Consider the following 15,289-nt stretch of genomic DNA (forward strand, 5'->3'; position numbering starts at 1 on the left):
CGGCCCTGCCCTGAGTGTGACAGTGGTGGTGCCCCAACCCCCTGATCCGCCCTGCTCTGTGTGTGACAGGGGTGGTGCCCCAACTCCCCTATTGGTCCTACTCTGTGAGTGACAGGGGGGAGCTCCTCAACCCCCTGATTGGCCCTGCTCTGTGCATGACAGGGGGGAGCTTCTCAACCCCTGATGGGCCCTGCTCTGTGTGTGACAGGGGGTGGCACCGCAATCTCCCCATCGACCTTGCTTTGAGTGTGACAGGGGGCGGTGCCCCAACCCCCCAATTGGCCCTACCCTGAGCGTGACTGAGGGTGGCATCGCAACCTCCCGATCCGCCTTGCTCTGTGAATGACAGGAGGTGGCGCCCCAACTCCCCAATCGGCCCTGCTCTGAGCCTGACCAGGGGCTGCACCTAGGGATTGGGCATGCCCTCTGCCACCCAGGAGCAAGCCTAAGCCAGCAGGTCGTTATCTCCCGAGGGGTCCCAGACTGCGAGAGGACACAGACCGGGCTGGGGGACCCCCCTCTACCTCCCCCCGAGTGCACAAATTTTTGTGCATTGGGCCTCTAGTACTATATAAATAAGAACACATTTAACAAACTTATTTTCACATTTATGTAATATTAGTGACCTGGTGCATGGATTCGTGCACATTAAAAGGAAATTAATTAGAAGGTGGCCGAGATGGGCCGGACACACCCTGGAGCTTCCCCAACATCTGCGGAGTGAGTGGGGTCCCTCCGGCAGGTGGAGCCCCTTGGCCTGACCTGCAGGGATCAGGCCAAAACAGGGCTGAAACCGGCTCTCCGACATCCCCCGAGGGGTCCCTAAGTGCAAGAAGGCACTCTACAAAGTTGCTGTTGTACAAGGTGTGGAGCGCAAATGCTAGTGTGCAGTAAACCAGATTTGGGGCCGACAGTGCCCCAGCAACAACATAACCCACGGCCGAAGGTGGAATTGCACGGCCCCACAAGGAACCAGGCTCCCTCCTCTCTGGTTTCAGGGTGCGCCATCGGAGAACCGCCACTGCCAAGTCACTGCAGCTCAGCAGCTCCTGCATTGAACGTCTGCCCCCTGGTGGTCAGTGCGCATCATGCGACCGGTCGGATGGTAGGAGGGACATTTAGCATATTAGCCTTTTATATGTATAGATAGTAATTTCTGAATGTCACTAGGAATGTGACTTGCGCTATTCCCTCAACATTGAACTGGAAGCTGGCTGCTCAAGGAGTTCAACCTAGGGGCACAAACGTCTCCTGCCTCTCCTGGTACAACCCTCCACCGGAGGCTGCTTCCCTTGAGAACCTGAGAATCCCAAACTGTTGCATCATCAAGGAGCCAAAATGACATGACTTTCCCTTCAGACGTCAGGGCACCAGAAGCACACATGTCTCCCAGGAAAGGACCCTCTCTCCCCTTGTGTTCCTCACTCTATCACTCGGACCACAAATAAAATCACTTGTGTTTTCCTATGAACACAGCTTCTTCAGTTTCTGCCTGTAGTCATTTTCCCGTGCTGTCCATAGTAAGGACCAGGAAATTCTCTCTCCCAAAGCCCCTATTCCATGTACTCTACCCCAATGCAAACCAATCTCTCTAAACAGGTGCTTGATTGTCCAGCTCCCAGTCTATCCTAACCATCCAGACTCTGACAACCAGTTTAGGCTCAGCCGGAGTCCTCTCTACATAACAATTACTCTGCTTTCTGGTTTCTCTCCACTAGAAGTCTGCCTTCTAAATCAAAAGCAAGTGTGAAACAGAATAAAATGTGTAATATAAATTTATTCTGCGACATATTTTAAAATAAATTAGAATACATCAATATTTCATGAAAAATATCTAGAAGAATTTAGGTAATACCTGTAATATACATGATTTGACTGTGAATATCATTTTTTTCATTTCAAACATTTTTCTAAAAGTAACGTAAAGTGATAAGGATTGCTATATTCTTCATATATCCGTTGTCTCACATATTTCAATTCAACTGCTAGTTCTTTCTCAATTATTTATGCTCCTGATGTTTGCTTCTGTTTTCCAATGGGAAGAGGATCCACTTTCTGTTTCTCAGCAGTGGTATTTAGGTCCTTTTTCTCTGATTCTTTAAGAAAATCCTTCATGGCGAGTTTGAACACTAATCGAGGGTCTGGTTCAGAAAGTGGTGGGCAATTGCAGGTCTCTCTAATTGTGAGAGCCTATAGAGAAAGAATACAACAGAATACAAAAAGAACACAAAGCAAATATATACATAAATTTACTAACATTATCCCAATAATTCTTAAAATACTCTATGCAAAATAATAAAATATAAGAATACACTCTGTATTTTTAATAAAAGATAGCTTAATGACAACACATAAAAGAGAACCACAGACAAATTCACAGTAAATAGTTACATTTTCACAAGTTGTTCACTTAATAATAGTATATTTGGAAAAAATAACAGCATCTGCAGTGACCGCCCAGTGTCCCACTGGGAATAAACAAGATCTCTTTGGTTTCAGTCAAACCAATCCTGACGAGCATTCAGATTAGAAAAGATATGAAGACTCTGAGAGATTGTTTTCAAGAAAGAGAAAAAAACAACAACAGAAAACAGATGTCTGAGCATACTGAAGGGAGGGATACGTAACTGGGGCCTCTGCCGTGAACCTGAGGCTAACAGCCTAGGGAAGGGAGTCACCTAAGCAAAGCAAATCATGACTATTTTAACTCCAGAAAAACAGAATGCCACGAGGAAAGGAAAGGAATCACAGTACACACATGACTCAGCGGTGACTAGGGTGCATAGTATTAGACAGAACGTGAGAGCACCACGTGCCACACCGGAAGGGGAGCAGGACACTTGTGCGTGCTGCACAGGGTGTGACAGTGATGGGGGGGGGGGGGGGGGGGGGGCTTGATGCTCATCCTCTGGGGAAAGGGAAACGGATGATGCCTGAAATGGAAAGTTAGGAAGTAGTGCTATGTAGGATGATAGGAAATACAAAAAGAATACTTTAAGAAAGTTGAAACTGAAGGCAAGGTAGGAGGGCTGTGCTTTAAGGAACTAGCCTTAGAAAACTACGTGATTCTTTAAATTAGGTCCATGGATGACTGTAAGACATAAAAACTAAAAAAAAAAAGGGGGGGGGGGTAAATATCTTAATATCTAAAGCATTTTAAAAGAAACATATTTAGGGTAAAAAAAAACTAGTTTCATTTTATAAGCATTACCTCTAACTTTTTTATAGTGATGCGTGTTATGGGAAGTAAATAAAGCAGGGAGGGGCAGTCAGTGCTTGGGGGAGTAACAAGGTCTTAGAAAGACTGGCCAGGCAAGCTCTCATGACATTGAGAAGAGGGGGAAAGACCTTAGGGCATGAGGCCATGACAGACCAGGCCATGCGGTACCTAGGAAAGGAGTGCCCCGGCAGGCTGCGGCAACAGCAGCGGGGAGCCCAAGGATGTGCACTGGATGGGAGATGCCTGAGTGCTGGGAACAGGGAGGGAGCTGGTACAGCTGGGGCAGAAGGGATCTAGCAGGTAGGAGCAGATAATGTAGGGTCTGTTAGGGCATGGTAAAGATGGTAGGTTTTACTCTGAGCAGGCCTGCCCCAGGTAACTGTGGGGTCCATGGCAAGAATGCAGATAGAGGCTCAGATACCATATGTTTAAATATCTAACAGCTGTAAGTAAAGCTAATGAAGTACTACATAAAATATGTTTTATTCTCCCACACTTTCAAAATGACCCTGAAGGCCAGGTCCCAAAATTAGAATTCTTGAATTTTGTAACGTCTAAGGTTGTGGGGAGCCTACCCCAGCTCCTGCCACTGGCCTGCTGTCCACTCCCTTCCCCGGCTCACCTGCACTGTGAGGGATCTTGTGTGCGTGTGTCCCAGGGAGGAGGTCCGCACAGGCCCTGGAAGCAGGCTCAAAAGTGTTTGGGCAAGGAATTCCATTACCTTAAGACCCAGAGTGCCCCATGGTGGGGCACAGGTTCTTAGATGGGTATATTCCCTGAAGTTCCACAGAATAGGGGAGCAGGCAGCCAGAGGCAGCCAGAAAGGGGTCTTGTAAATGGATGAAGTCAGAGCAGGAACTTGAGTCTAGCAGCACTTCTGACTCCAAATGAGGCTATGAGTTACCAAAATAAAGTAAAGGGGAAAAAGCATTCAAGTGAAATTCCTTGGTAGTAGTGTCTTGTCTCAATTTTCCTTATATTTCACGTCTTGCATCTATTGTGTTAAATAAATGTTCCTTAAAGTAAACTGAACTAAAAAAATACACACAAAAAAAAAATAAAACAAGAAAATGTTTCCCAACTGTAGCACTAAAGTAAAAAGAAAGGAAGACCCTTGGCTAAATGGTGACCTGCCTGGACCAGAACACCTTTGAGAGTGAAAGGAGATGCTACTGAGATTTACACTGAGTCATAGGCATAAACTGAGACTACCCTGGCAAAGTCAGTACACCCAGTCTATTCCTGCTTTAACTCCTTTATAACCACACTGACATATTTTTCCAGGTGAGAAGCCAATCTCTCATGGCAGTTACGTCACATGCCTAAGGCCTTGACTGGTATCAGTAAGGGGGACAAGGGGGAGCCCAGCAGGAAAGAGCTGGCACAGCTGAGTTTAGCCATGGGAGATGCAAAGCACAAAGGGAAGACAGAATGTCATCTCCTAGAATCTTTAATATTCAGTAAAAGCTCTTCTCTTTCCCTTAAGTTCTCTTTTCAATCTTTTCACAGTTAACAAACATTTAGACCACCACCGTGAGCAAGGTGCTAGGGACACACTGATCAGAAAAGACAGTCATGATCCCTGCCTCCCGCAAATTACTGGGTATTTGAAGTGTTTTGTAGTGTTGATTGGCTTTTACAAATTACCCTATGGAAAGCTTTATTTAAATAAAAGATGTTATTTTTAACCTCCACTTGAAGTCTGCCCCCAAAGTAGAATGATCTGATCAAAGAGTAAGAACAGATTATAATTTGTGTTAGATAGGACCAAAGTGCTTTCTGCCAGAAAGGCTTCACCAACTTAAAATGTCATCAGCATACAGGCATACCTGAGTTATTCATAATTTGTAAAACTGTATTCCATGATTTTTTTATCTATATAACCGCATAATTTCAACCTCAGCATCCTTAGCACGCATCAGATAAATTTACAAATGAGGAGACTCAGACCCAGAGAGGTTAAGTGACTGGCAAGGAACAAACACCTGCTCAGTGAATGTTTATAGCAGCTTTATTCATAATTGCCAAAACGTGGAAGCAACCAAGATGTCCTTCAGAAGGTGAACAGGAAATCTGTGTTATAGCCAAACAATGGAATATTACTTAGCGCTAAGAAGAAATAAACTCTCAAGCCATGAAAAGACAGGGAGGAATCTTAAGTGGAAAAAAAAAAAAGCAAATCTCTAGGGGTTACATATGTATGATTCCAAGTACATGACATTCTGGAAAAAGTGAAACTATGGAGACAGTAAAATAATATCAGTGATTGCCATGGGTTATGGCGGACAGAGGGATGAATAGGCAGTGCACAGAACATTTTTAGGGCAAGGAAACTACTCTATACGATACAATAATGATGAATACATATTATTACACATTTGTCAAAATCCACAGAATCTACACAGCAAGAGTGAGCCCCAATGTAAACGATGGACTTTGGGTGATGATGTGTCAGTGCAGGTTCACTGGCTGCAGCAGATGCACCCTCCCGGGCAGCATTTTCACGGTGGGAGACTGTGTCTACACCAAGGCAGGCAGGGGTTATATATGGAAAACCTCTGTAACTGCCGCTCAATTTTGCTGTGACACTAACATTGCTCTTAAAAATAAAGTCAGTTTAGAAAAGCTGGCATGGAAGTAAAAAGGCTTTGAAACAATGGATTATAACCTGCTTTTGTTGTTGTTTTCATTTGTACTGCATTTGCGCATGATTTTGTTTTAATGTTTTTTTGGCACCACATTATACATTTCTTGTATAAGTCTCTTATGGAATAAATGTAGTTTGGAGATGCCTGAGCTACATTAATTACTAGAAAAACTATGTTCTTCATAAAGGTGTTCTATTAATATTTCTTCATGTGTGAATGTTTCTCTCCTCCAACTATCAAGCAGAGTCCTGTTATGGCCCAAATACATTTCTATCAAATCTTCGTCTATTTTGCATAGAAAGATTTTTATCAGACATATTTTTTTCTGCTTTTTAAACATTCCTTTCCATATTTATTTTATTATATTTCGGGTGTCAACATCTTTTATTTTCATAAATGCAAATCCATCTTATTAAATATAACCTTCACCTCTTTAAAAGTGAGCAACATTTTCCCACTGTACAGCTAGAATATGCCTTTCCATTTTACTTTGTTTTCTGTGTTTAACTTCATGCACTGCACATAATAGGCACTTAAATGGATGCTGAATTTTAAACAAGCATTTATAGAACACAAGCTATGAATAAATCATTATGACAAATGTCATAGGAAAAACACTCTTAAGAGTTTACAGTCTAAGAGAAGGCAGGAATGTACTCCATTAACAAGAATATACAGCTCTAAGAATCTCAAGGAAGACTTGGAATTAAATATGGAATTGTCCTAAAGATTCCAACCAGAGGGAAAAGAACCAACATTTACTGTTCACTTTCGCTGTGCCTTGCATGGTGCCAGGTATTTTAAAATGTTATCTAAACTGGTGCTATCATATGAACCACTTTTAAAATGTTGATCCTGGTGTAGAATACTTATCATTAAAGTGTCTTATGAGGGAAGGAGGGGAGGAAAGAGAGAAGGAGGCAGGACCTCACTACCACCAATGCATAAGAATGTGCATAAAACACCCAGGAGACACTGCTATCTCAATTTGACAGGTGAAGCAAAATGAAGTTTAGGGTAGATAACTTCCTTAAACTTGTGTGGCTGGGTCAGAATTAAAACCCAGGACTCCTAAGACTACTATTTTTAAGTACTTCCTAAGAGCATCCTTTCCCATTACCAACTATTAATTTGCTACATGCTAAATTTCTACATTTGCTAAATTTCTATGAGGAAGCAGAACCACTACTCAATTGTATTGCCCAGTTTTCTACTTTTGACCCAGTATTACATTACTTATCTTTCCTACCGTTACAGACCACACAATCCTTTAGCAAATATTCTCTAAGCATTTCAGAAACGGTCACAGGCACTAAGGATACAGCAATAAACAGGGGCCTTACATTCTAGGGGAAGAGAAAGACAATAAACAAGTAAATGAAATAATTTTTGTAAAGTAGATGAAGAAATGAAACAGTACACTGTGTTTAGATAATAACTACAGGACACCCCAAAGAAGCAATCAGATAAGTCTACAATGTGGGGCTAGATTTATTCAACAAGTCAATGATGTATTAAAAAACAAAACAGGGTGGGGGCACTGCTCTGAAGTCAGAGAGACTTAAGGGACACAGCAACCAAATGCAATGTATGGGTCTTGTTGGATCATGATTTGAACAAGCCAACTGTAAAATTATATTCTGAGGCAGAAATTTGAATATGGATAGAATATTTAATTTTATTAAGGAATTACTATTAATTTTCTTAGATATGTAATGGAAGAAAAGAATACTTTCTAGAATGAATATTGAACTAATTAGAAAGGAACGCTCTCATGTCTGGTATTTGCATTGAACTACTTCTGGGTAGCCCTAGCTGGTTTTGCTCAGTGGATAGAGCATCGGCCTGTGGACTGAAGGGTCCCGGGTTCAATTCCACACAAGGGCACATGCCCAAGTTGCATCATTGATGTTTCTGTCTCTCTCTCCCTCTCCCTTCCTCTCTGAAATCAATAAAAATATATTTTTTAAAAAAAAATACTTCTGAGTAAAAAACAAAAAATCAGAGAAGGAACAGAAGAAGCATGTGTACAAAAAGGTTGATACTAATGAATGTGATTGAGAAATGGGGGGGTCATTAAATTATTCTCTACTTTTACATGTGTTTTTTAAAAACTATAATAAAAAGTTAAAATAATTTTTCCTAAAAGAAAAAACCTTTTACCAGAGGGATGGGGGGTGGGGGTGGGAGGAGGTAGAAGAGGGCAAAGGAGAGCAGATTGTGATGGAAGGAGACTTGACTTGGGGTGGTGAACACACAATACAAAATACAGATGTATGATAGAAGTGTATACCTGAAACCTATAAAACTGTATTAAGCAATGTCACTTCAATAAATTCAATTATTTTAAAAAAAGAAATTAAAAAAAAACACTTTCCCCCTTTGTCTTCCCTTCTCTCCCATTTTTGTATATCTGTGACTTTATCCTTGATTTTACATCTGTATCTTGAGTTCTAAATGGCCTGAGAGGTTTAAATGTTTCTCTTAAAAAATGAAACATCCTTTTACACCCCCTCTATTTCCAACTCTTTCCCTTAATTTCTGAAGACAAGCATACACTTTTCAAAAGATTTTAGCATCAATAACCTCAAGCCTAAAACTCAATAGATTCGGTGGAAATTAATAATAGTTGGTTACTACTTTAAGAGAGAGAAAAGAAATACAACAAGAATAATGCCTATGTGGTTGCTTAAAAATAACAAAACAGTCTGGCTGGTGTGACTCAGTGGTTGAGTGTCGACCCAGGAACCCAGAGGTCCAGTCAGGGCACATGCCCGGGTTGCAGGCTCAAGGAGGCAGCCAACAGATGAGATGTTTCTACCGGTATCTCTCTATCCCTCTCCCTTCATCTTTCTCTAAAAAGCCAATAAATAAATAAAAATAACAAAACAAAAACTTCTGTTTATATAGGCTGTCTCAAAAAATGTACAGCTGATAACTCACTTAATTTTGAAAATGAACTGCAGGTTAATAAACACTGACTTTATAATCATTTAGAATGTGCATACATTTTGGGGAGATACCCTGTATGTTGGTCTGACAGGATGATTTGACTTGGTATCTTTACTTGAAAGGTAAATAAATGACAATAGAAAAAAACAAGAACAGAAAACTGTGGAAGACTGTGATATGGGCAAATAAGATCATTGGGTGTCCTGTCGAGTGCATCCTGGGTGTTATCTCCGCCTCCATGGTCTCGGAGCTATTTCACAACTCTGGAAGTTGTAGAAAACTGATAACCATGCAGATGATGCTTGGCCATGTCTGGGGAAGGCAACTGATTGCCTTCTGAGTGGATCAGTTTTGCGCCTGGTTGTAAGTTCATTTCAGCATCCCTCAGAGCCCGCATGCCGATGGTTACTGAAGTCTCCTGTGAGCTAGTGGTGACATATTACAGGCTCCCTCACTAGTAAGTTAAGTAAAATCGCAAATAGGGTTCGTTTTATATTTATGTATCATGATTTACCTTTTAAAATTTTTCTTCCTCTAACTCATTTATTTTCCCTTCATAAGCTGCAGTGGAAACTGAAGTCTGACTAATTTTTGAAGTGGCCTAAAATAATTAAATGTAAGTAACTAGAAGTTTTAAATAAGTATATTAAAAGTAAGGCCACCTTGACACAGGCCAATTGTTCTCTGAAATAAAATAATAAGTTTTCAAATAAAATTGTATAATCAACCACTCCTGACATGAGAATAACATATTAAGAAATGGCTGTATTTATTCCCAGTAACAACTAAAGTACAATATACTATACTCTACTCATGAAACTGCTAATACACATTAGGATTCTTCTAGGTACTGCATATCAAGAAAAACTGCAATTACTTATTCATAAAAACTAAACTATAATAAAGTTTTTTTTAAAAGGAAAAAATTAATGCCAGAGAAGTTTCATGATCAGATTAAAAGCTTCCTATGAAAATAGGAACCAAGACATTTCAAGGGGGAAAATAATTACCTTCATTTTTTCCCCTTTTCCTATAAAAGCTATTTTTTTCCAATAGCCCATTCATTTTCAGCCTCAAGTAGATACACATCATATGTACCATAATATTTTTTAAAGGTTTTAGACAATGTTACTGTCAGGCTTCCTGGCTTTATATGATTCAGAGGCCAATTCAATTACAGTAGCTGCTATATTTCCCTCTTCCTCAACACTCTCCCTGTCAGAGAAAATGAAATTCTGTAAGGTGAACGGTATATGTTTGTGTACACTGGCCAACAACGACATTTCACTTCAATGTTAAGCACTCTCACATGTTCTATTTATGGGATGTATAATATTAATGATTTATGTATTTACACTGTCCAATTATAAATGCATAAGAATGATTTACATTTGAGTTCAAACCCCCAGCTTCCTGAAAGTTTAAAGAATTCAAAATAAGTGAGAATAAAATGAATGTATTGACAGCCACTGAGTGGTTCTGACATCTAAAAAACTGAATGTAGTAAATTAAATGTTTTTCCTATATATTTTATCACTATCCATCTCCTCGCCTCACCCCAAGGAAAAGATGGCAAAGAATTGGTGAGAGAAGTAGAAAATAAAAAATTCAGTCTAAATTCAGTTGTAAAATATTTCAAGTGACTTTTTACCCTGGGTTATCATACAATTTCCCTTATTCACATATAAATATTCACATATAAATATATTCATATTTATAATATGTAAATATTTATAACAATCCTTATAGAAAGTATGAAAAGGTATTTCCTTTAAGGACAACTTATGGTTTATACAATTTTAAATTCTGAACAGTGCAACTATAATTTTAAAACTGTCATACTATTAAACATCAACAGGTTGATATAACATCTGTTCTTCAATCTTTCACCCAAGTTGTTATGGTAACCAAAATATGTGGGATATGTGTTTCCTAAATTTAACTGTTATTTCAAGTAAATAAAATTATATCATCTTATTAACTACAAATAAAATCATTACTACAACCCTATATTTATCCTTTTTAAACACTAGTGGATCACAGGATTATATTTAACTAGGCTTTTACACATGCTTTATCTCAGAATTCACATTAAAAAAATAGCAGGAATATACTGTTTTCTACTTTGGGGACATTTTCTTGATTTAAAAACAAAACAAAAAGGAATTAGTCTGGCCCAGCTGGCATGGCTCAGTGGTTGAGTGTCGACCTATGAACCAGGAGGTCAGTGTTTGATTTCCGGTCAGGGCACATGCCCGGGTTGTGGGCTCGATCCCCAGTAGGGGGCATACAGGAGGCAGCTGATCAATGATTCTCTCTCATCACTGATGTTTCTATCTCTTTCTCCCTCTCCCTTCCTCTCTGAAATCAATAAAAATATTTTTTTTTAAACGGAACTAGTCTGTTTCTAAACATTATTCTATACTAAAATACTCCAAAATTATGATTATAGTATTTTGTAGGAACTATAGATGCATCCTTTGTAGGTCAGATCCTGGTGCTCCTTCAGTCCTCTGCTGAAACCCGCCCCTGGGGTCCTATCTCTGAACAAAAGCGAAGTCCTCACAGGGGCTTCAAGGCCTGCACTCTCACTTTCCCTTGCTCACTCCATCCCAACCACACCAGGCTCACTCCTGCCTCGGAGCACTGTGCTGGCTATTTCCTAACCTGGAAGGTTCTTAGCCCACCCCACGCCCCTCAAGTCCCAGGCAAAGACTCTTTCACTTATTTCAAGCCTTTGTTCAAGTAACATCTTCTCAGTGAAACTTTCTCTGATCAACTCCCTTTCAACCAGCTATTCCAGCCCTTCTGCCATCTCTGCTCACACTTTACATCCTTGTTATGGACTAAAGTATTTCACCACCCCCACCACCCACCCCAGATTCATATGTTAAAACCCTAACCCCCAATGTATTTGGAGGTGGAGCCTTTGGGGGATGATCAGGGTTAGAGGAGGTGATGAGGTGGGGCTCTCATGATCGGATTACTGCCCTTAATATATCCCAAGAAACCAAAAACACCAATCAGAAAGGATATATGCACCCCTATGTTCATAGCAGCACAATTCACCATAGCTAAGATTTGGAAACAGCCTAAGTGCCCATCAGTAGATGAATGGATTAGAAAACTGTGGTACATCTATACGATGGAATACTATGCTGCTGTAAAAAAGAAGGAACTCTTACCATTTGCAACAGCATGGATGGAACTAGAGAGCATTATGCTAAGTGAAATAAGCCAGTCAATGAAGGAAAAATACCACATGATCTCACTCATTCATGGATAATAGAGACCATTATAAACTTTTGAACAATAATAGATACAGAGGCAGAGTTGCCTCGAACACACTGTCAAACTACAGCAGGAAGGCCGGGAGGGTGGGGGGGCAGGGGGGGTGGTAAGAGATCAACCAAAGGACTTGTATGCATGCATATAAGCATAACCAATGGACATAAGACACTGGGGGGGGTAGGGGAGGCCAGGGGATTGTCAAGGGAGGGGGGAAAAAGGAGAAATATGTAATACTCTTTGTAATAATTTAAGCAATGAAAAAATATATTAAAAATTAAAAAATTAAAAAAAAAAAAAAAAGAAGAGGAAGAGACACGGCGTGTTCACTCTCTCCACCAGGGGTCCTCAAACTACGGCCCTCGGGCCACATGCAAATACAAATATTGTATTTGTTCCCGTTTTGTTTTTTTACTTCAAAATAAGATATGTGCAGTGTGCATAGGAATTTGTTCAGTTTTTTTTTTTAAACTATAGTCCGGCCCTCCAACGGTCTGAGGGAAAGTGAACTGGCCCCCTGTTTAAAAAGTTTGAGGACCCCTGCTGAGTCTCCACCATGTAAGGAAACAGTGGAAAGCCAGCCATCTGCAGCCAGAAGAGACCTCGCCAGAAATCAAATGGCTGGAACCTTAATACTGGATTGGATATCTAGCCTTCAGAACTCTGAAGAAATGAATTCCTGTTGCTTAACCCAAGCTGACTAATACACTGTCCTTCCTCCTTTGCTTTGCTCCCTAATACTTATTAATGACTAATATATAAATAATATATTGGTGATTTATTCTATATATTACTAATTTATTCTACTTATTGTCTGTCTCTCTTTACTGCAAAATAAGCTTCATAAGGGCAAGGGGGTTTTTTTCTGTCTCTTTTGTTCACAGCACCTACAACACCTACAATCTGGCACATAAATGATTACTAATAGATATTTGTTAAGTGAATAAAGTATAGTTTTAAAACATCTTAAATGTTGATATGCCTAGGAAAAAAATAATACATTTCTGTGATGATATTTATTCAAGGAATCCAATAAGAAATAAAAATATACACTCTTCACTAAGTCACCTTTTAAAGAAATCAAAATTACCAAGATTTGTGTTCTCATGGAACCAAAGAATTTTACTTTCCTGATTTTCTTTTTTTTCCGGTCTTGTGGTGTTTCTTTACATTATCTTCTTTCTCTCTTTTGTTTAATTTAAATTCTTTATTGTTTAAAGTATCACATATGACTTCTTTTCCTGATTGTCTTGATCTTTTCTTCTCCTATGAATCGGACATACGAGAGGCTCTGTATTCCTCCTCCCAATTAAATGTGGACATCACCTAACACTGTTAACTCTACCCAGGATCTTTTTCTCTGCCTACTCCACTCTCACCACTTCAACTACCACCTTTATGGAGTTACTCTCAAGTCCTCATCTCTGGCCTAAATGTCTGTGCTCTGCTGTGTATTTCCAACTGCCTTTGAGACGTACGTCACTTCAGGCATAATATCAGAATTGTCAAAGAACAGGAGCATTAGGTAAAATATATTGTATTAACATAAGTAGAAAAAAATCTTAAATAAAATCAAACAAAAAACGTAGTCTTTAGTAGTATATAGACTCACATAATTCTACCCACTGCCTGAGGATTTGCTTTCTTTCATTAGAGAAATTAGAAACGATAGTAGGGAATTCCAATCTCTGAATTATGACTATGTATTCTAATTATCAACAGACTCTTACACTGACTATAAGTTTCACTTCAACCATTGAATTACTCCCAATATTGTAGTAGAATTTTATTACTTTCAAATTGATTTTAATCACTTGGGGGGGGGATATATAAGGTTTTCAACTTAAGTTTCTAAACTAGGATAGTTTATTTTTAGAAAAATAATACCTCCCAATGCTTATCTTCATCATTGGCACCCAAATAACATATTTATTGATCCAGTCATTTTCCTTCATACTCACTAATCAATTAATTATTTTAAAACTTCTCTAAAGCACATTTTACTTCTCCAAAGATCCTTAGTTATCTTCGATGATGAAATGACAACTCAGAATTTAGATGAAAGTTGGCTAAAATTCATTATCCAATTTAAGTAAACCACACATTTTTAGAATTCCACTGAACAAAATAAATAAAAAGGGCATTCCAAAAGGAAACCATGTGGTTATTTTGGCTTTCGCGAGAGGTGATGCAAGTTCCCTGAGTCTTGGCAGCACTTACGAAGGCTTAGAGTCAGTGATCTTCAGGACAAATTAGTTACGGATGAAACCCATATTCTTCCAGTCCTGTGCTGTGCTTTTAAGATGAATGATAACTACAATGTGTCAAGTAAATGTCACTGCTGTTTTTTTTCTCAAATATTTTTTCTTCAAATTAAGGGTATAAATGAAATATATTTAGGATATTTCTTAAGAATCCATGTCTGGCTGGCCCCAATGCCCATGAAAGGCCACAAGTATGCCCAAACTAGCAACAAATCCTCATCATTCCTTTCAAAATATATCCAAAATCTGAGCACTTCTTTTCCTCTCTTCTGCCTCTATACTATCTTAACAGGATTATTGCAAGAGCCTTGTAAAGAGTCTCCTGGGTTCCACCCTTGCCCCACTACAGTCCCCATGACACCACAGAACACATGAGTCAGATTAGGTGATCAAGTCATTCCTCTACTCCAATAGTTCTCAACCTTGGCTGCACATTAGAATCACCTGGGAATCTCTTTAAAATCCTGATTTCTGGGCCTCATCCTCCGGAAATTCTGTTTCCTTGTTATGGGGTGGGGCCACAACATTAGTAACAAAGAAACAGAATTTCCAGAGGATGAGGCCCAGAAATCAGGATTTTAAAGAGATTCCCAGGTGATTCTAATGTGCAGCCAAGGTTGAAAACCACTGTTCTACTCAAAACCCTCTACTAGTTTCCCATATCACTTAGAATAAAAGTTAAGTCCTTACAATGGTTTAGAAAAGACTCTTCATGATCTGGTCCCCCTATACCTCAACCATCCCCCCACCCCCTCCTTGACTCACTCAGCTCCTTGCCATTCCTTGAACACACCACACATACTCTCCCTCCAGATCCTGTGCACTCGCTGCCTCCTCACCCTGGAAGACTCCCTCTCCAGAGAGCCACAGACTTGGCCCCGTTTCTTTCCAGCTTCTGTTAGGTAAGGCTTTCTCTG

The 15,289-nt window shown here is 39.7% G+C and overlaps 1 protein-coding gene across 5 annotated transcripts in view; it reads right to left on the reverse strand.

The window, feature by feature from the left end:
- Nucleotides 1-1,757: 1,757 nt before the first annotated feature.
- OMA1 (OMA1 zinc metallopeptidase) overlaps nucleotides 1,758-15,289 on the reverse strand; it is a 46,463-nt gene continuing 32,931 nt past the window's right edge. For all 5 annotated transcript variants that reach the window (XM_070403355.1, XM_070403350.1, XM_070403352.1 and 2 more), the window contains one exon: nucleotides 1,758-2,190. In XM_070403355.1, the coding sequence (XP_070259456.1) occupies nucleotides 2,005-2,190 (186 nt within the window). In that variant the 3' untranslated portion in view covers nucleotides 1,758-2,004. The remainder of the gene's footprint in view (nucleotides 2,191-15,289) is intronic.

Source organism: Myotis yumanensis, unplaced genomic scaffold (assembly GCF_028538775.1).
Source record: "Myotis yumanensis isolate MYYU_CA2020_CCGP unplaced genomic scaffold, mMyoYum1.0.hap1 SCAF_2, whole genome shotgun sequence".
Taxonomy (NCBI): Eukaryota; Metazoa; Chordata; class Mammalia; order Chiroptera; family Vespertilionidae; genus Myotis; species Myotis yumanensis.